At 43.1% G+C, this 27,093-nt stretch overlaps 1 protein-coding gene across 1 annotated transcript; it reads right to left on the bottom strand.

The window, feature by feature from the left end:
* Positions 1–25,729, bottom strand: HINT3 (histidine triad nucleotide binding protein 3). The gene is made up of 5 exons (XM_041745166.1): positions 25,233–25,729; positions 15,305–15,422; positions 6,874–6,943; positions 4,495–4,621; positions 1–2,195 (listed from the first exon to the last, which is right to left on the bottom strand). The coding sequence occupies exons 1-5, from the start codon at positions 25,557–25,559 to the stop codon at positions 2,163–2,165; spliced, it is 675 nt and encodes a 224-aa protein (XP_041601100.1). The 5' UTR covers positions 25,560–25,729; the 3' UTR covers positions 1–2,162.
* Between the last annotated feature and the right edge of the window lie 1,364 nt (positions 25,730–27,093).

The raw sequence follows: 27,093 nt of genomic DNA, 5'->3' as shown, positions 1-27,093 counted from the left end.
CACAGTATTTTTCCATATTTATTTAGCTTTCTTTTAGCTAAGTAAGCACAGTTTGAAACAGCTCACTAATCATTTTACAATTCTGCAATTACAAACAATATCATAACATGCATGAATAGTGCTCTTGATATTACTTTAAACATTTTAAAGATAAGTTGAGTTAGTTTTGTGTTGAGTTAATGTATAGCTACTGAGTTACTAAATAACTACTGAAAAAGCTGAGTGAATTTTAATTGTAGTAATTTGATTATTAATCTTTATAAGTAAAAGAGAAGTGCTTCTAAGAGTATAAGAATCAAGGGTTTTCCAACAGAGAAGGAAAACTTAACTATGACAGAGCATAAACCTATATAAATCAGTTGGCTAATCATATTTTTGAAGAAGTCCATAAGGCATTTGAGAATTTCTTAAGTATCTTATGTGTTATTATCATAATAGCGTCATTTTTATCATTGCAAGTTCACATAGTACAATATGTTGTGTATACACAAAATTCCTTTTCTGCAGCTGGTCGTATTTCAACTGATTTCTGCAAACTTGTAACTGCTAATCTGTGTTGGTAGAACAAAGCAGTGCTGAAAAGCTTGGAAATCTAATTTTGAGAGCCCATAGCCCCTACCTTCCACATGGAATGTGAACATTCACTTCAATTGTAAAGTAAATAATAACGGAGCAAGAATTCAGGAAAAGTACATGTGGGTCCCTTGGCCTAAACGACCATTGTCTACCTGCCTACCACTGTGTCTTAAATATTCAGTTATACTGCCATCTGCTCTCAAAACTGTATTCCTTTCCACAGCCTCTTCTGTGGGCATGAGAGCACTTGACACACTAAACTATACTGATTCGTTTCATCTGACCCTTGTATTAGCATTTAAAGACAGGCTGTCCTTTCTCACCTGTATATCCTGATCCTCGAAATGTTAAATACTCTGCAAATGTTTGTTAAATGAATAAATGAATGAGTATTTATTTCAGATGTTGTAACTAAATATCCCAGATGTTGTAATTAAACATTGTACTATTTCATTACTTCAAACTATGCTTAATATCATGCCAATAATAAGCAAGAAAATGAATCATCTCAGCCTATTCTAACATAAATACTTTAGTCCTCGTGTTCACTTATATTCATGAACTGGCACAGTGAAGTATTAGCTTTCACTACCTTACTCTGCACTCACATTCACTGTTGTGACCACTGATCAGAACAAAACCTACAGAAGCATGTCTCACGAAATGATGTATCAGTAATGCTAACACTGAGCTATTAAAATAAATTTTCTCATCCAAGCTTATCTATTTGTACTTTCAAAGCAAGATTATTTCATGATAAAAGCTAGGCCTAATCACTTTTTAATTCTACTTTTCCTTTGGTACAATAAATAAACCATGAAACAACAATTTCTACCAGTTTTTAATACATTACTATAACTATTTCATGTTTCTTCCCCATTCACATCCTTACAGGTAAAATGCCAGTATAGTGAATTCTCTTGGATAACCAAATTGATTGTTCTTGTAAGCTCACCATTAAAAATTACTTTATGTATATCACATAGCTCTCAGGAACAATTTATTAACAAAAATGTTAGGCTTCAAGAAGTGAAAATCAGTGTCTGAAATCTGAGTAAAAAATTACACACATACAATTCTTTCCTTCAACAAGAACAGAAATCAGTATGTAGTATGGTACTCTTCATTTTGAAATTTTGTGTGTACAATTATATAACTGTCAAGAAATGGTTAATCCCCTTTTCTCCTTCGTAATAATAAAGGCTCCAACAAAATACTTTCCATACCAGTTTATTCTTCATAAATAAATCACTATTATAATAGACTATTGAGAATGAAAATATTCGAACTGTTTATTAAAAAATAGCCCTTCCTGATTAATGGAATTTGTTTTAATGGGATTTTATCTATGGTATCTTAAACTTTAAACAAGTAACCATTAAAATAAAAAAGTCAATCACAGAGTATCCAAGTAACTGTATCACAGATCTCAGGAAACAAACATTCAGAAAAGATTTAAGGCTAGCAGCCAGTAATAGCCCCTCATAAAACCCAACAAACCTTACAATTATAATTAGACTTCAAAGGGACCAAAATATTAGTTTATGTTGAGCCAAGATTAGGAAAATCTTCCACTGTTGACATTTTCATGTTCTTAGTTTTTCAATCAAACAATCAGCCTGTAATTTTGAAAACACAACATATTTTTTTTTAGATTCTAGTTATTATAGCCTATATAAAATAATTCTACTGGCATCCCTATTATAGTAAGTCACAGCAGAAGCGCTGGATAGTACATATTCTGTTCCTAAGTCTATCTTCTAAAAAATGTCTCAATATAATAGTCTTATAATCTATAGTAAAGGTATTCCACACTGTATATAAATAGGTTGATTTTTATCCATATTGCATATTCATTAAAAAACTTTAATAAGAAAAAGAAAATAAATACAATATTAACATTTTAAAAAGTAAACTACATGTGGAGGGACCTTAAATACATATTACTAAGTGAAAGAAGCCAATCTGAAAAGACTATATACTGTATGGTTACAACCATATGACATTCTGGAAAAGGTAAAGCTGTGAAGGCATTAAAGAGATCAGTGGTTACTAGGAATCAAGGGAGAGGGAGAGATGAACGGGTCAGCACTGAGGATCTTATTACACTATCATGTTGGATACATGTTACTACACATTTGTTCAAACTCATAAAAGATACAATACCAACAATAAACCCTAATGTAAATTATGAACTTTGGGTAAAGATGATATGTCACTGTAATTTCATGGATTATAACAAATGTATCCCTGTGATGTAGGATATGTCCATAGTGGGAGACTGTGAGTATATGGAGGACAGAGGGAATATGGGAACTCTCTGTACTTTCCATTCAGTCTTACTGTGTGAACCTAAAACTGCTCTAAAAAATAAAATCTATTAAAAAAATTTAAAAGTAAACCAAAGCATTCTGGTTATTATTTCAAAAAAACCTCTTATATATCTGAAAAATCATTTAAGATATTTTGAAATCAATTATCTTTATCTTGATTTTTTTCAAAGTCTCATAATATATGCTGACAGATCTAAGGAGAGTGCAGATTCAAGATGAACCATTGACAGATCTTATAATTTTTTTCATTTTTTTCTAACTAAAAAGTCATATAAGGAAATATAGTTAAAAACATTTCAAAAAATTCATTTTAATTACTTTATTATAAAAGCATGGAGCATATAAAAAATTAGAAATACAAATAAAGAAAAAAATCCTTTTAACCACACAGATTTTTTTAAAGAGATCACACCATCTCTATCAAATATTCTACTAATTTTTGTTTCAAAAACACACACACACAAATATCTTAAATTATTTTTAAGTTAAATATAATCACCAGGGATAATAAGCTTGAAATATGAAGTTTCTAGAAATTACACTCTTTAATTTCTTGGGTACCATGGCTATAATAATAATATGCATTGAGAGCAATTATTTAATTTGTACTTCAGTGCTTGTTTAACTACAGCAATTACAGGTCTCCTTATCATCATGGACACACAGCACCTGGTAAATTACTAGTCCAGTGGCCCTGGAAGGACATCACTCTATAACTAACGCTTGACTGTCAGACAACAGGCCCATAATCAGCTTGAATTCTAGTCTACTTTTGCCCCAGAAAAGCAGAAACCTGCCTTTTTTTTTTAGCTCAATGGCTTGAACCTCAGATCTGACCATTGATGCTACCAGGGCAGCCCTTTACTCAATTAGAAAATTACAATTCAATTTCTACCATAATGTTGGTGATGATAACAGAGGCAGCCGGTAGTATTTTTTTTAAATTTTTACTTATTTATGATAGTCACACAGAGAGAGAGAGAGAGGCAGAGACACAGGCAGTTGGAGAAGCAGGCTCCATGTACCGGGAGCCCGATGTGGGACTCGACCCCGGGTCTCCAGGATTGCGCCCTGGGTCAAAGGCAGGCGCCAAACCGCTGCGCCACCCAGGGATCCCCCAGCCGGTAGTATTTACTAGTACTTACTATTTGCAAGGTATAGTTTTAAGTGCTTTATATGTAAATTATTTTACTGATCCTCTTAGCAACCCTACAGGTGGGCAGTATTCCTTCTACACAGGTAATAGATAAAGAACTTGGGCCATAAAACATTTAAGTAACTTGCACAAGGGACATCATGTAAATAACGGAGCCACAGTTTCAATCCAGATTGGACCCTGGGTGCTGAACTGTTCTGGCAATGGAGACTTAGCCATAGCTTCTCTTCCTACAGATCTGATAACCTAGAGGATCTCTTATATTAAAAATATTACTTTGGATATGCGTAAGCAGAACATTAAGAGAGAGACCAAGAGGATGAGGGTTGTTAAGTGCCTACAGTTGCCAAGAAAAGAAGAACTACAAAAAAAAAAAAAAGGACAAATATTTTAAGTATTTGTGTATGCTGCTACTATAATAATACTTACTGTGATAAACCAATAGGAATTCACTCTATAAACCAACTTTGATAAGAAGCCAAGTTGATCAACAGGCGCCAGAACGTGAAGGTGCAAGTGAGAAATGGAGCAGAATGGAGGCATATGGAAACCCATTCTAAAACAGAAAGGTAAGAGATACTTGGCAAGGCAGTTCTACAACAATTTAAAGCTATTTTTTTTATAAAACACATTAATATTAAGATACCCCAAACAGGTTACCTACGGTAGACTGCCACTCAAACATCTCTTTTACTGCTTTCTTTATACATTTCCCAATAGTCAAACACTTCCTCCTCTCTTTGTGCTGAAGTTCACAGTAACAAACTCTTCATCAAGGAAGGGCTTAAGAGCATATTATGTCTCAGTAAAACCTTTACGAATTCTGAGTTTGCATTATGTTTTATCACCTTGGCCCTTAACAATTTTAATGTTTAATTCTCGTAAGATACGACTCTGCAATGAATCTTTAAAAAAATTACAGGGCACTCCTGGGATCTTTAACTTTTAGACTGCATAGCTGACTCATGAAGTTGTTTGTTGTGTACTACATTTGGTATAAATTCCACCCTTTTCTTTAAAAAAAAAAAATTACAGGACACTCAAGGGTTCCCTTATTCTAAGACATAGCCACCTCCTTTCAGAAAGTAGTCATTTCCTTATCAACCCATCTTCTAGTGGTTAAGTTAATTATATCATTATTTGAAAAACTTTCATCATCACTCAAGTTTCTTGTTTAATAATGAAAATAAGTTAGATGAGAATTATTCATAATTATCTGTTTTATAAAACACTTACAAAAGAATTCCTTTGACTACTAACAAATTTCTACCAAGAAATTTTTTTAATATGTTCTATCTCTTAAAAATCAGCTTACAATTAAGTCCCCTTAGAATTTCTGAGTGGAGCAAGGTGCACTTGTAGTAATAATCCAAGCCTACAAATTTCTGTCTGCTGAAACTAGAAGTGAGTCTCAATTAAAAAAAAAAAAAAAAGACAACAGTGGGAGTGTAGGAGGAAGGCAAAGAAGTGGTATATTGCGTCAACACAGGATTGACGATGGAAAGTCATAAACACAACACACATGGAAAAGCTTCCACAACTACCTAGAAAAGATAGACTGGGTTCTCCCTCTGTGTAATACAGAATCAAGTAATCTAAAAGCTAGAAGCAACTGAAGGGTTCATTCAACTCTTTCATTTCAAAGATGGGGAAGCCAAGATCCAAAAAGTAGGAGACTTCCCAAGGTCGCAAAGTCAAGCAGTGGTAGAGTGAGGATTGAGACTCAGTCCAATGTTCATTCTTCTAAGAAGCATTCCTATGACTGGGAAGGGAATGTGCTGCTCTTTGGCCATAGGGTCTCAAATACCATCTGTTCCTTGTCATTATCACCCTTCAATAGTGCTTGATAGTTTCCAGATAGTTTTCTTCTTCTTCTTTTTTTTTTAAGATTTTATTTATTTTTTCGTGGGAGACACAGAGAGAGAGAGGCAGAGATACAGGCAGAGGGAGAAGCAGACTCCATGCAGGGAGCCCAGGCAGAGGGAGAAGCAGACTCCATGCAGGGAGCCCAATGCGGGACTCAATCCCAGGACCCCAGGATCACGACCTCAGCCAAAAGGTGCTCAACAGCTGAACCACCCAGGCATCCCCAGTTTCCAGAGGATTTTCACACCCACAATCTTATTTTAACCTATAAGTAGGCAAAGGAGGTATTACCTTGGAGATGTTAAATGTCTCAACTAGCACAGCCAGTATGAGCATAGTACACAGCAAATAGCATGGGTAACGTTAGAATTCAGGTCTCTTTGAATTCCAGTTCAGATGTTAGAAGTAATCTCCTTTGGTTACACAAGGCAAAGCCAGAAGTGTTTTAAAAATCTACTATTTAGATTAAGTAAAAGAGTTGCCACATTGACCATTATATGCTTTTTGCTCAAACTTTGGTGAATGCCCAAGATCAGTTCTGCAGGCAACAAATTCAAGTTAATTTCATACTTGAAGTATAATAATATATTTTTAAATCACATAAAATAAAATATTTTCTAAAGAAATTCAATTTACACACAGTTTTTTAAGAAATGCACATGTTGAACAAAGAAAGGTAGACTTATAACTATTTTACTTACCTGCTGTTTAAATATACTTGTCTGCCCAAACTTCAAGAGGTGATTATTAGATGCTAAGACAATGAGACATATTACCCTATGAGAGTAATAAGATTTATTAAATTTATACTACCAATGAACAATGTATGCTCACTTTCAGGAAAACTGCATGTCTGCCACCTCTACTTTTATTTCCCAGGAGGAAACAACGTTTCAGAAAAACCAGCTGCATATATTGGTTTCTATCTGGAAGTATACATACCTTGCATTTTTGAAGTCAGTGAAATTATTCCTTTCAAGAATGGTTTTCCCAACAGCTACCATGCTCTCAACTATAAAACAGGAAAGAAACTACATTACACTGTAGTAGAAGACATTACTAAATTGTAATGAATTTTAACTCTTCTGATCTAGTCAAAGTTGTATCCAATAGGTAAACGTTTAAAGACCTGTTTAATAGGTCTAAGTTACTGAGAAGTTTGCTCATTAACATGACAGGAAGATTCCACCTACCACAAAGTACGATGTATAGGCTGACTTTGAATAGCTGTTAAGTGTGATCAAGGGACTACACCTAGGACATCTGATGCTACTGAGGTCTACCTCTGATCATAAGGAGACAAAGTAATAAGCAAGTATGTCTGAATTAAGAAGAGAGACAGGAAAGACAAGAAATTTGTCTTTCAGCCCAAATGAGGATATGATAGGCTTTTATGTCAGCCTACTTTAATTAGCTAAATGTTCGTATAATTGTTTTGGCTTCTGAATTCTATCTGCTTTAGCGTCTCTACTGTCTTGGTGCTTTATGGTCTTTGGATAGGATTATACTTTCCCATGAAAGAAATTTTGGTAAACCTGCAATCTCTAAAGCACAATGTCAAACTTTATACTTCTTTTGTTTCTGAATGGTGTAACCAAGTATTTGGAAGGGGAAAGAAATGAGAGAATCTACAGAGGGTGCTTGTATTAAAAGACACTCTTAAAATTGTTGCTAATGTTTACTTCCCTAAGTCAGGGTTGAGCCAGGAGGATAATACCATATCGTCTAAAAAAAAAAGTCAGATTACTTCAAGCAAGACTGTATCTTGTTTTCTTTTAAAATACAATACTCCCAAGATCCCAGACATGGGGGAAAAGAATGTTCTCTCTTTTAACTTCTTTAAAAGACATATGACTGCTTAAAGCAATAATTTTAACAGTACCATATTATAAAGTATGCAGATGTAATATATATGACAACAATAACACAAAGTATTGCAAAGTTTCTCACATTTCTCATGAACTGATAAAATGTGAATTCTCATTATATTATTATAATTACACAAGTATTTTTTTTTTACACAAGTATTTTAATCTCTCTCGAGCAACCATTTTAAAAAGTGTGAAGAGGAATACATAAAAAAGCAAGAAATAAATTAAGAGTAGAATTACAAAAAATATATTTGACCACAAAAAGGCAGGAAAGAAACAGCAATAACAACAAAAAATGGGACAAACAGAAAACAAATGACAAGATAGTACACCTAAAACAAACTGCATCAATAGTTATTAAACATTTATGAATTAAACACTCCAATTAAAAGTCAGAGATTTTCATACTACATTTAAAAAATAATAACACAAAAGCGAAACGAGAGAGGAGGCAGGATGGCAGAAGGACAGGGGGGGTCCTCTTTCATCTGGTTCCCCCCAAATTTAGCCAGATAACTATCAAACCATCCGGAACACCTATGAATTCAGCCTAAGATGTAAGGAAGGCTGGAACTCCACAAATAGAAAAGTGACCACTTCTTGCAAGGTAGGAGTACAGAGAAGAGAAACGGGGGGGGGGGGGGGGGGACATATCAAAGATAAACTGCGGGGGGGCGGAGGCGGAAGACTGCAAGCTGGCTGCAGGACAGTGATACAGCCCTGGAGCTCAAAACCAGGACCTTTAGAAACCTGCTCCTGTGAGACACTTCCCTGCCTGGAAGGTGCTCAGTGGGGGAAGCAGGGCCAACTCGCAGGAGGGACAGTGGGGTCTCAATATTCCCAGAGGAACAGGAGGAACAGGGGTGCCCAAGCCAGCAGAGTTCCCAAGCACTGGCGCAGGGAAATGGGTTTAGGTCAGCGAGCTTGGAAGGCTCAGCATGTTGCGTCATTAACCACAAACTGGGGACAGGAGACTGCTCTCCGTGCTGGGTCCCTGCAAAGGACTAGAATGCAGCAACCCTCTGCTTCCATCTGGGAGGGGTGGAGCAGGTGTGGGCAAAACCAGGCAAAACCTCTCCGGCAGGAGCCCTGCAAATTGCACAACCAGTGTCTCCACCCCTCCCTGCCCCTGGGAAGGATCTGAGTGGGTGGGCACTGTAGGAGTCTGCAGTTTGGCACACGCTGGGATCTCCTGGCTCTGGAAATGGAGATCTAGTTTCAGTTTTTTATCCCCCTTTCATCGAACAAAGACCTCACAGGGCAAACAGCTCACACTGAGCCTGGCCACCTGGCAAGGAGCAGTACAACTGCACCCAGGCATAGACACCTAAGAAACAGCGCAGTAGGCCCCTCCCCCAGGAGACCCCCCAGAAAGACCAGGGGAACAGCAAGTTTACTGACCAAGCAGCACTGGAAAGCTCCAGGACTAGGGGAAAATAGTATATAGAACTTGAGGGGTTTTTTTCTTATGATTTGTTTATCTTTTAGGTTAAAAATTTCCAATATTCTTTCTTTTTTCCCATCTTAACTATAATATCTTATCAACTCTTCATTTTTAAGATTTTTCTTTTTTAACTTTCATATTTTACAATTCCATGTTATTTTTTTTTTATACAATTACATGTTATTGATATATTCTTCATTTTTGGCTTTCTTTCACCATATTCAATTTTATTTCTGTGTGTAAATATATATATATATATATAATATATATATATAATATATATATATATATGGGTTTTTTTATATAATTTTGGAATTTAGTACCTTCTAACATACAGACCAAAAAAACATTCAGAACCAAGTGGAGCATTGTTTTGGTCTGCTCTGTGAGATTATAATATCTTTCTTTCACCATCTCCCCTGCCCCCCCCACACTTTTTTTTCTTTTTCTTTGTCTTTTATCTTTTATTTTCTGGTCCCTGACCTCTTCAGAATTGTCTAGTGAGTGTTTTGGTTGGGTTGTGGTTGATATTTTTGACTCTGCTCATTTGTACAGCCATTCTGCACTGGACAAAATGACCAGAAGGAAGAATTTACCACAAAAGAAAAAAAAAAGAGGTAATGTTCTCTGCCATTGATCTAATGGATATGGATTTAAGTAAAATGTTGGGAGAGAGAATTCAGAATTACAATTATAAAGTTACTAGTTGGATTTGGCAAAAAGCATAAAAGATTCTAGAGAATGTCTTACTGAAGAAATAAGATTTAATCAGGCAAAAATTAAAAATACTCTGAGATACAGTCTAAACTGGATGCTCTTAACAGTTAGGGTAAATGCAGCAGAAGAGAAAGTAAGTGACATAGAAGACAAGTTGATGGAAAGGAAGGAAGCTGAGGAAAAGAGAGAAAAACAACTAAGAGCCCACAAGGAGAGGCTCCGAGTATTAAGTAATAGTTTGAAGAAAATCCATATTATTGGAATTCCAGAGGATATGGAGAGAGAGGGACAACCAGAAGGTATTTATGAACAAATCATAGCTGAGAACTTCCCTAAATAAGGGACCAGGCATTCATATCCAAGAGATAGAGAGGACCCCTCCCAAAATCAACAAAAACTGATCGACACCCCAACGTATTAATAGTGAAGCTTGCAAATTTCAGAAATAAAGAGAAAATTCTAAAAGCAGCTCAAGACAAGAGATTCCTAACATATAGGGGGGAAAATACTAGATTAACAGCAGACTTATCACAGAGACCTGACAGGCCAGAAAGGGCTGGCATGATATATCAGGGTCCTAAATGAGAAAAACATGCAGCCGAGAATACTTTATCCAGCAAGGCTCTCATTCATAATAGAAAGAGAGATAAGGAGCTTCCAGGAGACAGAAACTGAAAGAGTATGTGACTATCAAACCAGCCCTTCAAGAAATATTAAGGGGGATCCTGTGAGCAAAGAGAAAGCCCAAAAAACAGAGGCAATCTGCAGAAATACAGACTATACAGGTAATATAATGGCACTATATTAATATCTTTCAATAGTTACTCTGAACATGAATGGGCTAAATGCTCCAGTCAAAAGACACAGGATATCAGACAGGATAAAAAAGCAAGACCCATGTATATGCTGTCTGCAAGAGATTCATTTTAGATCTAAGGACACCTCCAGACTAAAAATGAAGGAGTGGAGAACCACGCCTGGTCTATTTACCACTCATGGTCTGTTTACCATGCAAACAGACCTCAAAAGAAAGCTGGGGTAGTAATCTTCATACCAATAAATTACATTTTAAACCAAAGGCTTTAATAAGAGATGAAGATGGACACTATATCATGCTGAAAGGTTCTATACAACAAGAAAAACCTAACAATTAAGAATATTTATGCCCCTAATGTGGGAGCAGCCAATTATATCAACCAGTTAATAACCAAAGTAAAGAAACACATAGATAATAAATTAATAGTAGAAGACCTCATCACTCCACTCTCAGCAAAGAACAGATCTAAGCAGAAGATCAACAATGAAACAAGGGTTTTCAATGACACACTGGGCCAGATGGACTTCATGGATATATACAGAACATTCCATCCTAAAGCAGCAGAATATACATTCTTCTCAAGTGCACATGGAACTTTCTCTAGAATAGACCACATACTGGGTCACAAATCAGGTCTCAACCAATACCAACAGACTGGGATTATTCCCTGCATATTTTCAGACCATGATGCTTTGAAACTAGAACTCAATCACAAGAAGAAATTTGGAAGGAACTTAAACACTTGGAGGTTAAAGAGTATTTCACTAAAACATGAATGGGTCAACCAGAAAATTTGAAAACAATTAAAAAGATTCATGCAAACCAAAGAAAATGAAGGCACAGCTGTTCAAAATCTCTGGGATATAGCAAAGGCGTCCTAAGAGGGAAGTACATTTCCATCCAAGCCCCTCTAAAAAAAAATTGGAAAAATCTCAAATACACAAGCTAACCTTACAACTAAAGAACTGGAGAAAGAAGAGTAAATAAAGCCTAAATCAAGCAGGAAAAGAGAAATGAGAAAGATTAGAGCAGAATTCATTGAAATAGAAACCAGAAGAACAGTAGAACAGATCAACAAAACCAGGAGCTAGTACTTTGAAAGACTTGTTAAGAAGATAGATAAACCCCTAGCCAGACTTATTGAAAAGAAAAAAGACTCAAATTAAAAAAATCATGAATGAAAGAGGAGAGATCATAACCAACACCAAGAAAATACAAATGATTTTATGAACATATTACGAGCAACTCTATGCCAACAAATCAGGCAATCTGGAAGAAATGGATGCATCCCTGGAAACCTATAAATTACCTAAACTGAAACAGGAAGAAATAGAAAATCTGAACAGACCAATAACCAGCAAGGAAATTGAAGCGGCCATCACAAACCTTCCAAGACACAAAAGTCCAGGACCAGATGGCCTCCCAGGGGAAATCTACCAAACATTTAAAGAAGAAATAACACCTATTCTACTAAAGCTGTTTCAAAAGGTAGAATGGAAAGAAAACTTCCAACTCATTCTATGAAGCCAGCATTATCTTGATCCCAAAGCCAGACAAAGACCCTATCAAGGAGAATTACTGACCAATATCCCTGATGATCATGGATCTCAAAATATTCACCAAGATACTAGCCACTAGGAACCAAAAGTACATTAAAAGGATTACTCACCACGACCAAGTGGGATTTATCTCTAGGATGCGAGAGTGGTTCAACATTTGTAAATCATCAGTGTGATAGATCACATTAATAAAAGAAAAGATAGGGGATCCCTGGGTGGCTCAGCGGTTTGGCACATGCCTTCAGCCCAGGGTGTGATCTTGGAGTCCTGGGATCGAGTCCCATGTCGGGCTCCCTGCATGGAGCCTGCTTCTCCCTCTGCCTGTGTCTCTGCCTCTCTCTCTGGGTCTCTCATGAATAAATAAATAAAATCTTTAAAAAATAAAAATAAAAAAAGAAAAGAAAAGAACCACATGATCCTCTCAATTGATGCCGAGAAAGCATTTGGCAAATACAGCATCCTTTCCTGATTAAAACTCTTCAAACTGTAGGGATAGAGGGAACATATCTCAATATCATAAAAGCCATCTATGAAAAGCCTCCAATGAATATCATTCTCAATGGGGAGAGCTTTGCCCCTAAGGTCAGGAACATGACAGGGATGCCTACTCTCACCACTGTTGCTTAACATAGTACTAGAAGTCCTAGCCTCAGCAATCAGACAACAAAAACAAATAAAAGGCATTCAAATTGGCAAAGAAGTCAAACTCTCACTCTTTTTTTTTTTTTTCAAACTCTTACTCTTAACAGATGACATGATACTGTATAGGGAAAACTCAAAAAAATCCACCCCAAAACTGCTAGAACTTGTACAACAATTCGGCAGTGTGGCAGGATACAAAATCAATGCACAGAAATAAGTTGCATTTCTATATACTAAAAATGAGACTGAAGAAAAAAGAAATTAAGGAATCAATCCAATTTACAGTTGCACCCCAAAGCATAAAATACCTAGGAATAAACCTAACTAAAGAAGTAAAGGATCTGTACTCTAAAAGCTATAGAACACTTATGACAGAAATTGAGGAAGACACAAAGAGACAGAAAAACATTTCCATGCTCACGGATTGAAGAATATATATTGTGAAACTGTCTATGCTACCCAGGGCAATTTACACATTCAATGCAATCTCTATCAAAATACCATGGACTTTCTTCACAGAGTTGGAACAATCTTAAGATTTGTATAGAGTCAGAAAAGACCCTGAATTGCCAGAGGAATGTTGAAAAAGAAAACCAATGCTGGGGGCATCACAATGCCGGATTTCACGTTGTACTACAAAGCTGTGATCATCAAGACAGTGTGATACTGGCACAAAAACAGACACATAGATCAATGGAACAGAATAGAGAACCCAGAAGTGGACCCTCAGCTCTATGGTAAACTGATCTTCGACAAAGCAGCAAAGAATATCCAATGGAAAAAGGACAGTCTCTTCAATAAATGGTGTTAGGAAAATTGGACAGCCACATGCAGAAGAATGAAACTAGATCACTCTCTTACACCACACACAAAGATAAAATGGTTGAAAGATCTAAATGTGAGACAATAATCCATCAAAATCCTAGAGGAGAACATAGGGAACAACAATTTTAAACTTGGCTATGGCAACTTCTTGCAAGACACATCTATGAAGGCAAGGGAAACAAAAGCAGAAAATGAACTACTGGGACTTCATCAAGATAAAAATCTTCTACACAGCAAAGGGAACTGTCAACAAAACTAAAAGACAACCTACAAAATGGGAGAAAATATTTGCAAATGACATATCAGATAGAGGGCCAATATCTAAGATCCATAAAGAATTTTTCAAACTCAACACCCAAGAAACAAACAATCCAGTCAAGAAATGGGCAGAAGACATGAACAGACATTTCTCCAAAGAAGACCTGAACATGGCCAACAAGCACATGAAAAAATGCTCCACATCACTTGTCACCAGAGAAATACAAATCAAAACCACAATGATCCACCAGTGAGAATGGCTAAATTAACAAGACAGGAAACAATAAATGTTGGCGAGGATGTGGAGAAAGGGGAACACTCTTGCACTGTTGGTGGGAATGCAAACTGGTGCAGCCACTCTGGAAAACTGTGTGAAAGTTCCTCAAAGAGTTAAAAATAGAGCTACCCTATAACCCAGCATTTGCACTACTGGGGATTTACCCCAAAGATACAAGGTGAGGGCAGCCCCGGTGGTGCAGCGGTTTAGCGCCGCCTGCAGCCCAGGGCGTGATCCTGGAGACCCGGGATCGAGTTCTACACCGGGCTCCCTGCATGGAGCCTGCTTCTCCCTCTGCCTGTGTCTCTGCGCCTCTCTCTCTTTCTCTCTGTGTCTCTCATGAATAAATAAATAAAATCTTAAAAAAATAAAAAGAAAAAGAAATGACTTAGGAAATGCTAACTGGTAAGTCACAGAACTCATAAGTAGGAAAATATAGGATAATCCTGTAAGAAACAAAACAAGATACAAAATCTTTTCAGAAGCTAAAAGGGCATCGCTAAAATCTCATAACTAAACTTCGGTGTTAGTTCATCTACACAAGAAACTTACAAGGCAGGCACCAATATGGTCTCATTTTTTTTTTTTTAGCACTTTCCATTTTCAGAGTCAAGGAAAGCCATCATTTTAAAAACAGAGAGACATTATCTTTTAGAGATCTTAAAGATTAAATAACATGATGTCTGGAATTTGCTTCAAATCCACTGTGGGAGGAGGCTAATAGATGAAAAAGACTGGCCACAAGCTAATAAATGTGGAGTTGGGTAATGAAGACTTGGAGATTACACTATTTTCTTTATTTTTTGTACATACTTGAAATTTTTCATAATAGGAGTTTCACAAAGTCACAATGCTCCTTTTTCATAACACCTGGCTAGACTTTTTCTTCTTGACTGTCACTGCTATCACTGTTGCCAATTCAGGACGAGATAGCCATGAAAAATACTGCCACCATCATCTTACCCAGTTCTATGTGATCTTTCTTTAGCTCTCTACAGTTTCCAAGATGCTTCTTTGGCACCACAAGATAATGATGAGGTGCTGCTGGTTTGATATCTTTGAAGCAAACGAGTTCTTCATTCTGAAGGAAAAAACATATCATTTGTTAGTGAATTACTTAAAAAGAATTTCCTAATGCTGTTCTGGCATGTCTGAAATACCACAAATCTCAATATGATAGGGAAATCGTACTCCTGTTACATTTAAGCCCAGCTGGGCAATTTTGTGATTATGCATTAAGTTCATAGAGACCCGCTTTAGCGTCCTTCATGAGATGTTCATTTGTTACAGAAAATGAAGACGTACATAAAGCTAATTTCAGGAAAACAATTATCAATGAAGTTCATTCAAACTCCATTACCAAAGGGGCGCCTGGGTGGCACAGAGGATTAAGTGTCCGACTCTTGGTTTTGGCTCAGGTCATGATTTCAGGGTCGTGATCACAGGGTTGTGAGATCAAGCTCCGTGTCCAGTTTCATACTCAGTGGGGAGTCTGCTTGAGACTCTCCCTCTCCCTCTATCTCTCCCACTCCTGCCCTTTTTCTCTCTCAAATAAATAAATCTTTAAAAAACAAAACAAACAAAACCAAAAGAAACTTCATTACCAACAATCCCAGAGGTTTTTTATTTTGTTATATATTTCTTCATGTCTACCTAAGGGTTTTTTACTCTTTATAACTACTTTTAAAGGTTTGACTATAGAAACATAGCAAGATTGATAAATTCTTTTTTAGACTTAATTTTTTTCCAAAGTAGCATATTCCTCAATTATAATAGGAAAATCATCCAGCATCTTCATATCCAGAAATTACTGTTTTAAACATTTTTATAGCAGTTATATACAAATACTTTGTTTACAGCATTAAAAATCCTTTGAAATGCTGATACAAACTCCAGTGTATTGTACTAAGGGTCCAATCCATTATATTAGTTTTCTGATTTGCATACTCCACATAGTCATGTAAGGGAAAAAAGAAATGAAAAAGGGAGTCTTTCAACTTACTGACATTTGAGTTTCAAATCTTTCCAAAAGGAAAATCAATATTCCCTAAGTAAGCTTTTCCAATATTTTATATAAAAAATTATTCAATGACTAAAAGATATATGAAAAGATGCTCAACACCACTAATCATCAGAGAAATGCATATCTAACCACAGTGAGATGAAACTTCACACCAGTCCAATAGCTAATATTAAAAAGACAGGAAATATGTGTTGGGATGAATGTGGAAAAAAGGAAGTCCTTGTGCACTGTTGATGGGAATACAAACTGGGGCAGCCACTGTGGAGACAGTACGGAGGTTCCTCAAAAAATTAAAAACCGAAATACCGTATGATCCACCAGTTCCACTACTGTGTATTTATTTACCAAAGAAATTAAAACACTAATTCAAAAGATATACGCACCCCTACATTTATTGCAGCACTACTTACAACAGCTAAGACATAGAAGCAACCTGGGAATCCATCAATAAATGAATGAATAAAGGAGATATGACACATATACAATGAAATATTAGTCATAAAAGGATGAGATCTTGCCATTTGTGACAACATGGATGGACTAAAGCATATGACGCTAAGAACAAACTGGTAGCTGTTAGAGGGAAGGTTGAGGGACAAATAGGTGAAGGAAAACCAATGCATTTTAGTTAGCCTATGCCACCTATGATTGAATTAGATTTCCATTAAGCTTTCTATAATATTGAAACTGGCCCTCTGATGTTACCCTCTCTCCTCTTTCTTCATTTTAAGAAAGACTTTCTCCTATTCCAAAGACACGATGACAAAAGATATAGCAACGATGCACGTACAAAGCTATCGTTTGCAGTATGACTTGTAAAAGCAAGAAAAAAGAAAGAAAAAAGAAAAGAACCCAAGTGTCCATGATTTAATTAGAGGAGACTGGCTGAATACTATAGCGAGTCCATACAACGAAGTAATATGTAGCTATAAAAAGCAATGAGAAAGATCTTTAAATACTTATGAAATCATTTCTGAAGTATACTTCAAAGTTAAAAAAAAATAAAGCAAGGAACAGGAGAGTGGTTAGGCCATCTAACCACGAGGTTAACCACTGGGGGGAATACAAATTACAAATATAAATAAACACATACGGATTCTCACAATGGAAGGAAAAACCAAAAATATATTTTTCAGTTTCTTGTGAGGGAAGAGGAACAGGGTAAAGACAAGAGAATGGATGCTAGACTTTACCAAATGTACTCAGCTTTATAAGTTGGACTGCAAAACATGAATACTTAACATGCTTTTGAACTTAAAAAGAAAATAATCCCTAAAATTGAAAACAAACGGAAACAAATAAACCTTGATGTATGTATGTCACATTGATAACATAGCTACACAAAGAACTTTCTTTTTTTGTAAAGATTTTTATTTATCTGAGACAGAGAGAGCTAAAGCCAACGAGAGAGAGCACACAGGAGGAGGGGCGGGCAGAGGGAGAGGGAAGAGGAGAAGCAGATTCCCCACTGAGCCAGAAGCCCCAAGCAGAGTGGATCCCACTACCCAGGGACCACGACCTGAGCTGAAGGCAGATGCTTAACCAACTGAGCCACCCAGATGCCCCCCCAAAAAGATATTTCAAGTAACTTTAAGACACAGAAATCTGACTATCCATCCCTAATGACAACCACTAAATGAGACCTTTCCATTTATGCTTTCAATACAGATCACAGGCAAGCTTCTCAAGCGTGGGACATGCCCTATTTATCCTTGAAATAAATACAAGTGAATACCACACAGTAAACTTGAAAGATTGTTTAATAAATAAATGTAAATAAAAGATGTTTAAGTAGAAAGATAAAGCTACCAATGCTCCCTCCTCTCCTCCTTAAAAAAAATGGTGTCATTATAGTTTTTATATCCTTTTCCAGTAACAGAGATAGACTTTCCATGATCTTTCAGTCTGTTCTTACAGAACCCCTCTTAAAGTCGGAATTATGGCCCTTGTTTGATTTTAAGTGTTTCTCAGCCTTTTTCATTACCATACCTCTAAGGAAACTTTTCAAACTTTTTTTTCCTAATTGCTCCACCCCCCAATATTTTAATACCACAGCCAAATTGTACATGTGTTTATATCCTATATGCTTATCTGTATTTTATATATGTAAATAATAAAAAAAAATTTGCCCATGTCCCTGTCCCAGGTAAGAACATCAATTTTTATCCCTTTTGAGAATGCATGGGTTAGACAAACAGCTAGCCTAAGCTGACTTCATTATCAGCACTGAATCTAAGCATCTGGGCTAAACATTCATTAAACACAACAAATAAACTGTGGTGAACAGGGTAGATGGGCACTCAACTTCCATTCTAAATACTTCTATGTACTACAGAAATTTATTTTTTTTATTGTATTTATTTACTCATGAGAGACAGAGAGAGAGAGAGGCAGAGGGAGAAGCAGGCTCCCTGTAGGGAGCCCGATGTGGGATAGAGAAAGAGGCAGAGACACAGGCAGAGGGAGAAGCAGGCTCCCTGTAGGGAGCCCGATGTGGGATTTGATCCCAGGACCCTGGGGATCACGCCTTGGGCCAAAGGCAGATGCTCAACTGCTGGGCCACCCAGGTGTCCCTGAGCTACAGAAATTTAAAAATCCAAAATCCCAGATGGAATTTAGATCTTGCCAACTAGATATATTTCAGACTTAGGTGCTTTGACAAGCTAACCTGAGAAAAAGCCATCTTTCCATGGCTTCCGCTAGTTCCAGCAGGCAGACATGGCCAGCTCTAAGACTACCGAGTTTCTTTTTCTTTCTCCCCCGCTCCCTATGCCAACCTCTAGTCAATAGCATCACGTGAGTCAAGAGACAGGCATGAGACACCCATTGTTTTGGCGCCAGGGCCTACCGGTGTGGACATAGCATGTAGAGCGTAGCTCTTTAGTTGTGTTATCTTTCAAAGGGGAGTAGAAATATGGAGGTGCTACCAGCATTTGGTGCCCAGAAATAGGCTACATCCTCCAACAGGTGGAAGAGCCCTGCACAACAAAGCAGAATCCAACCCAAAATGCCAATAGTTCTCCCCCTGGGAACACCGCTCAACGGTGGCAGTCACACTTCTTCCTCACCCCTGAGTCACCCCTACAGAGGCATCTTCCCGAAGTCTAGTTCCAAGGGCAGTCCCCAGGAACCACAGCTTCCTGCTGGGGCAGAAGAAACACGTCCTCAGTCTGCCAGTTGTCAGGTGAAGTGCTGCTCTGGATGTCATTCTTTTTTTTTTTTTTTCTAAGATTTTTATTTATTTAACGGGGAGGGAGGGAGAAAGAGAGAGAGAGAGATTGCGCAGGCACAAGCAGGGGGAGCAGCAGAGGGAAAGGGAGAAGCAGGCTCTGGGCTGCGGCTGCGCCAGGAGCCCAAAGCAGGGCTGGATCCCAGGACCTTGGGGTCATGACCCGAGCCGAAGGCAGGTGCTCAACCACTGAGCCACCCAGGTGCCCCTGGATGTCATTCTTGAAGGTTTTTCCTTGAGCCCTTGCAACAACCTTTTTTTAAAGCATATAATTCCCTATATTACATCAATTTCTGCTTTAAATAGCTAGTTTTTCTCTCTGCAGCTGACCCCCGACTGATATCTAAAGCAACATTTGAAAGAACATTTCAGTATCACACCATCTGACGTGTAGGGTGAATTTGATTAAAGAAGAGGGAGGACGTTAAAGTTAAACCAGTATTTCCTCAGCATGGCCTCAAGCAAGATAAAAATAAACATCTAGCCTGGTATTTCTCAACCATGTTTTCAGTCACCCCTCGAGGACGTTCTGAAGACTTTTTTCCCTGATTCCACTCTCATGGTATTTTGATATTGCAGATATACTCTTTACCTGTTTATGTCTATCATGTTTGCCTTTGCCTCATACCATCCCCCCAAAACCAACTTTTTTCTCCCCACCCCGAGAATGCATGGCATAGTATTCGCTTAGTTTCAACTCTGCAGTATACAACAAAAATACAGTATACAGTTATGGAGCGAGGAATCTTCTCTGGCTTTTGCCAGAAAAGTTTCCTGGACTAAGCCCTATGATGCTAATAACTCCAATTATTCCAAATCAAATTTTCTCCTCTGTACTTAATTATGTCTACCCTACTTTATATCAATCCAATAGTTTCTATTTATAAGAAACATATATGAATGAATATAAGGCTATAGTATATATAGAGTTTTTACTAAATATTTATAATAAACATGAATATAAAAATATATTATATATATAATGCAAAATATACAAATTAAAGTTTGGGTTCTCTTTTTTTTTTTTTAATTTTTTTATTATTTATTTATGAGAGTCATACAGAGAGAGAGAGAGAGAGAGAGAGAGGCAGAGACACAGGCAGAGGGAGAAGCAGGCTCCATGCACCGGGAGCCTGACGTGGGATTCGATCCCGGGTCTCCAGGATCGCGCCCTGGGCCAAAGGCAGGCGCCAAACCGCTGCACCACCCAGGGATCCCTTGGGTTCTCTTTTTAAAAAGATCTTTAACCTTTAATTAGTGAGCTCTTATATATGAAATCATCTTACATTCAATATTTAAAAGATCTGCAACTTTTTGAGACACTGTTTACAAGATGTGCACCTTGCTTATGTTCTGTATTACACGGACTACAGCATACATTCATCCTGTGCCATCTATGTAGGGTGCACATTAGCTACAAGTATTGACTGTGTCTAATTTCCTCTATAAAAATGTTCCAGGCTTTTCACATACTTCTCTCTGGGGACATTTTATTATTCATTTGAGAGAGAGCATAAGCAGGTAGAGGGACAAGGAGACTCTCCGCCGAGCAGGGAGCCCAATGTGGGGCTCGATCCCAGGTCTCCAGGATCATGTCCCAGGCCCAAGGCAGGTGCCAGGCCAACTGGGCCACCCAGGCTGAGAATGTTCTTTAAAGAGAAAAAATCCTGACCTTTGGCCTGGAAAACATGGTGATAGACGTTTGAACCATCCCACCCCCTCTCGGTGACTAATTTTAGACAAAACTTTTTATACTATGAGTGTATATTACTTACTCGTGTTCCTCAACATGGGTACTAGATTGTGCAACATTTAAATGCAGTTTCTAGGAATCTAAGGAATATTGAATTCTGTGAAGTAAAAAAAAAAAAAAAAAATTTACTACTGGCTACCCTAATCTTCTATGTGATGAGATAAGGAGTGGATGAAGAAGCAGAGCTCAAAAAAAAAAAAAAAAAAAAAAAAAGAAGCAGAGCTCAGCAGTCTGTCCCGACTCCACGGATCAGTTCAGCAGAGGCCACTGTACTTTCCAGACCACGGAGGCATGTATTCTTCCTCCCTGTCAACTGTGTCCAGTCTTCACTCCTTCCCCCGATATTCAGCATAGATTTCAAGGTCTGTCACTTTAGGCCTCTCTCTAGCCATAAATCCTTACCTTTGTTCCACTGCGCTTACGGAACACCTACGGGGCCAGACCCCAACCATGGGTTGACCCATGGGTTCACCTTGTCTAAAACTAGATGGCTGCTGCTGGAGAGGTAAGGGATCACACAGCTAAACAAAACACGGCGGGTGTAGAAGTGATGTAGGAACAGGTTAGGGGCAGACAGGACTAGGCAGAGAAGGATCAGGGAAAGATCAGGGAAAGGCCCCAGGCTCAGGCTCCTACCCACTCCAAAGAAACAGAGAGAAGACTGTAAAAATAGAAAAGTAAGCCTGGTCTCCTAGCTCCAAATGTGAGGGAGTATCCCCCCTTTTAATGGCCACTAATCACAGAAATATGTCATTAAGGGGTTATCAATCGTCCCTGCTCACACCAAGAGGCACAAGAGTCTCAAGGCCACGGGCTACTTGACTAGGCTACAGAAATCCCAGATGTAGAGAGAGGTTAGGGAGGAGACGTTACCCTGAGAAGTAAACACCTTGTTTGGGCTCATGATACTTACAAGAACACTTTGGGCTCATGATACTTACAAGAACACCTCCTTGGCTATTATGACCTTAGTAGTCCCCCACCTGTCTTCTAAATATGCACCCTGATAGTGACACGGAATTTGCCAAGTTCCCTGGTCAGTTCCCTATAAACAGCAGACCTACAAGGCGCCAGGGGCAGCCTTACAGGGACAGTCACCCCTGAGAGCTTCCTCCGCATCTCTGCTTAGTAGACTTCTACCGCTTGGCTCACTGTCCTGGGTCCGCGAGGTTCCTGCTTCCACTCAGGGAGACAAGAACCCAGCTCCCCCACTTCAGGACCACCTCACCAAGCTCCGGGAACTTGCAGCCGCCTGCTCCATATTCAGGCCACCCTTTAGCCTATGACATCTGAACAGCGACTATCCTTCCTCCTACTCAGCCGTGAATCTCCAACACTAGGTGCTTACGACAGATTGGAGTGCATCTGTTCCAACAAAGGAATTAAGAATCACCAAAAAAAAACACAAAACTAAACAAAACAAAAAAGCCCAAAATCTTTGGAGCTGATCCTCTCCCAAAGCAGTTTCTTTCAAGGCATGTAGAAGTGATAGAAGAAAATGTGTATCAGATTATCTGTTTTCAGTACTTAGTGCTCTGAAAAAGTGCGTTGGTGCCAACTGACACCACCTGTAAGACCTGTGCCCTTCCGTGGGGAGCAGTGCGACCTTTGCCCCAGTGCCCCCCCCGCCCAGCTTCACTGAGCCTAACCAAGGAGCCTCTACAATGATGAGCTCCTCTCTAGCAGCTCTCTCCCCTGGGGCAGGGGCCTGTGCAGGATGTGAGGGCTGGTCTGGGCTGCGGGCGTGGGCAGGCGGGGACCAGGCCCTCTAGAAAACAGGCCACAAATGCTATTTTCTGCCAAATACCTCCTACCTGCACACAGAGGCCCAAGAGTTTGGCTTTAAGGCTACATGGTGTCCCCACCCCACGCCCAACCCGCGCCCCAACCCGCACAGCAAGGATCCGGCAGAGACCCTCACCGCTGGGGGGCGGGGACGTCGGGGCCTGGGGACAGTCCCGCTCATGGGGGGGGAGGACGTCGGGGGAGGGCACAGTCCCGCTCATGGTGGGGGAGGACGTCGGGGGGGGGCACAGTCCCGCTCATGGGGGGGGGGGAGGACGTCGGGGGGGGCACAGTCCCGCTCATGGGGGGGGAAGACGTCGGGGCCTGGGGACAGTCCCGCTCATGGGGGGGGGGGACGTCGGGGGGGGGGGCACAGTCCCGCTCATGGTGGGGGAGGACGTCGGGGGGGGGGGCACAGTCCCGCTCATGGGGGGGGGGGAGGACGTCCGGGGGGGGCACAGTCCCGCTCATGGGGGGGAGGACGTCGGGGAGGGCACAGTCCCGCTCATGGGGGGGAGGACGTGGGGGGGGGCACAGTCCCGCTCATGGGGGGGAGGACGTCGGGGAGGGCACAGTCCCGCTCATGGGGGGGAGGACGTCGGGGGGGGGGCACAGTCCCGCTCATGGGGGGAGAGGACGTCGGGGGGGGGCACAGTCCCGCTCATGGGGGGGGAGGACGTCGGGAGGGGGGCACAGTCCCGCTCATGGGGGGGGGGGGGAGGACGTCGGGGGGGGGCACAGTCCCGCTCATGGGGGGGGGGAGGACGTCCGGGGGGGGCACAGTCCCGCTCATGGGGGGGGAAGACGTCGGGGGGGGGGCACAGTCCCGCTCATGGGGGGGGAAGACGTCGGGGAGGGCACAGTCCCGCTCATGGGGGGGGAGGACGTCGGGGGGGGCACAGTCCCGCTCATGGGGGGGGAGGACGTCGGGAGGGGGGCACAGTCCCGCTCATGGGGGGAGAGGACGTCGGGGGGGGGCACAGTCCCGCTCATGGGGGGGGAGGACGTCGGGAGGGGGGCACAGTCCCGCTCATGGGGGGAGAGGACGTCGGGGGGGGGGGGCACAGTCCCGCTCATGGGGGGGGAGGACGTCGGGAGGGGGGCACAGTCCCGCTCATGGGGGGGGGGGGAGGACGTCGGGGGGGGCACAGTCCCGCTCATGGGGGGGGAGGACGTCGGGAGGGGGGCACAGTCCCGCTCATGGGGGGGGGGGAGGACGTCGGGGGGGGGCACAGTCCCGCTCATGGGGGGGAGGACGTGGGGGGGGGCACAGTCCCGCTCATGGGGGGGGGGGAGGACGTCCGGGGGGGGCACAGTCCCGCTCATGGGGGGGGGAAGACGTCGGGGGGGGGCACAGTCCCGCTCATGGGGGGGGAAGACGTCGGGGAGGGCACAGTCCCGCTCATGGGGGGGAGGACGTCGGGGGGGGGCACAGTCCCGCTCATGGGGGGGGAGGACGTCGGGGGGGGCACAGTCCCGCTCATGGGGGGGGAGGACGTCGGGGGGGGCACAGTCCCGCTCATGGGGGGGAGGACGTCGGGGGGGGCACAGTCCCGCTCATGGGGGGGAGGACGTCGGGGGGGGGGGCACGGTCCCGCTCATCGGCTCATCGGGGGAGACAGTCCTGCTCATGGGGGGAGAGGACGTGGGCGGGGGCAGTCCCGCTCTGGGAAAGGATGTGGGGGGGCCCAGTCCCGCTCCCGGGGGACGTGGAGGACGTCGGTGGGGGGGGGCAGTCCCGTTGGGGGGGGAGGGCGTCGGGCGGGGGCAGTCCCGCTGTCGGGGGGAGGAGTACTTCAAGCCCAGGACAGTCCCGCTGGGGGGAGGACGTCGGGCGGGGGATAGTCCCGCTCGGGGGGAGGGGAGGACGTGGCGGGGGCAGTCCTGCTCATGGGGTGAGGACGTCGGGCCGGGGTCAGTCCCGCTGGGCCGGGGAGGACGTCGGGCGGGGGATAGTCCCGCTGTGGGGGGAGGAGTACTTCAGGCCCGGGACAGTCCCGCTGGGGTGGGGGAGGCCGTCGGGCCGGGGTCAGTCCCGCTCCGGGTCGCCGTGGGTCAGCACCAGCAGGCCCCCCCCGCCGCCCGCTGCCCGCCGCCCCACCTCGCAGGGCAGCAGCTCGGTGCCGGGCTCCCGCCGGCCGGCGATGCGGCAGAACACGCACTTGCCGCCCTGCTCCTCCGCCCGCGACGACCTCGGGGCCACCTCGGCGGCCTGCAGGGAGGACTCCGCGGCGTCTGCGGCGGCCGCGGCCTGACAAGCCGGCCCCGGATCCGAGCCAGCGCGATTCGACTCCTCCGCCATCGCCCCGCCGCGCCGAGCCCGTCCGCCGCCTGCACCTCGCGGTGCGACCTGGAGGCGTCGCCCGCCGCCCGCCGCCCGCCGCTGCGAAGGGCGGGGGGGGGGGGGGGGAGGAGGGATTGGGCGCATGCGCGGGTCCTGGGGGCGGGCCCTGGGGGCGACGCCGTGGGCCGCGTCAGAGCCAGCGGCCACGCGGGGGCGCGCGAGGACGCCGCGGGACTCGCCCCGCCCCCTTACGTCTCTTTGGTGAAGACGCACCGCGTCCTTCGCGACGCCGGAGCGCGCAGGGTCGCGGTGACATCACGAGCGCGCCCGAAGGTCCGGCCGAGTGGAGCCTGGCGGGCGTGCAGGAGGTTCACTTCGGAAACCGCAAGTTGGCGTCCCCGGACTCTATTGTGTCGTAAAAAAAAAGAAAAAAGTTAAAAATTCCTTCGTCTTAAGGGACTGAGCACAACTTCTAGAGCTTTCTTTCCAGCGTAGATTACGTTTGCTGTTTCCTGTGCCCCTTTTCGGCCACGACAGCTTCGTGCCTGAGCTCAGGGTGCCCCGAGCCGAACTTCCGGTGCGTTTGCTCTCTGCTGCGGGCAGCACCCGCTGGGCGGGGCGGGGCGGGGACAGGGGGGGGGGCTTGTCTCCCATCCCGCCCGGGGAAATGCGGAGGCGTCAGGGCCTGTGACGCCCCCAGAGACTCCTGGCTCGCGCTTCGGGCCACAGCAATGACCCAACTATGGCCCCCTCGATTCTCCGGCCCCTGGAAACCCTTGGGGAGCCACCCCCACCATCCCTACCGCCACTGCCCCCCCATACCCCCACCCCATCATCCCCACCCCCACCCTCATCATCCCCACCCCCATCATCCCCCTACCCACCCCTCCACCATCATCCCCACCCCCATCACCCCATCATCCCCTTACCCAGCCCCCCACCATCATCCCCACCCCATCCCCCCACCCCCACCCCATCATCCCCACTCCCCGATCCCCATCATCCCCACCCCCACTCCCCACCCACCCCCTCACCATCATCCCCACCCCACCCCCATCATCCTCACCATCACCCCCACTCCCCCTCCATCCCCACCTCCCACCCCCATCACCCCCACTCCCCCACATCCCCACCCCCATCCCTATCCTCACCCCCATCACCCCTACTCCCCCTCCATCCCTACCCCCACCCCATCATCCCCACCCCCCATCACCCCCACGCCCCCTCCATCCCCACTCCCCCACCATCCCCACCCCCATCACTGTCACTCCCATCATCCCCATCATCCCCACCATCCCTACCCTATCATCCCTACCCCCACCCCCATCATCCCCATCCCCCCCACCCCCCAAGGACGTCCCCGTTAGTGACCTTGGTGTTCAGGGCGGCCTCCGCTCGGACCCATCCGCTCGTCTGATGCCGCTGGGCATCGGCCCGACCCCCGGGATGTGCCGCGGGTCCCTCTCGCTGTTGTAAGGAGCGAGGCTGGCTTTCTGGTCGCCGAGGGAGATGAAGCGGACCCGGTCACAGGCCCGTCCAACCCCGGAACCCACCCGCCTTCTTCTTGAACGCAGACCTTGTTTTCTGACGCTGGAAAATCTCATGAACTAGCTCGTGGGAGCACCCTTGGTGTTCCTCGACTTTAGGAAATGACGCAGTCACAGCCCCCGTTGCGGAT

This window comes from Vulpes lagopus, chromosome 2 (genome assembly GCF_018345385.1).
Source record: "Vulpes lagopus strain Blue_001 chromosome 2, ASM1834538v1, whole genome shotgun sequence".
NCBI classification, from domain to species: domain Eukaryota; kingdom Metazoa; phylum Chordata; class Mammalia; order Carnivora; family Canidae; genus Vulpes; species Vulpes lagopus.
The sequence above is the reverse complement of the archived record's forward strand: the minus strand, read 5'-3'. Positions and strand labels throughout refer to the sequence as shown.

Coding starts and splice junctions, on each gene's coding strand:
- HINT3 (XM_041745166.1), bottom strand. CDS start 25,559: ATGCGCCCAATCCCTCCTCCCCCCCCCCCCCCCCGCCCTTCGCAGCGG. Junction 6,944..15,304: donor GAAAGATCACATAGAACTGG/GTAAGATGATGG, acceptor CCTGTTTTATAG/TTGAGAGCATGGTAGCTGTT. Junction 2,196..4,494: donor ATTCCTATTGGTTTATCACA/GTAAGTATTATT, acceptor TCAAAATTACAG/GCTGATTGTTTGATTGAAAA.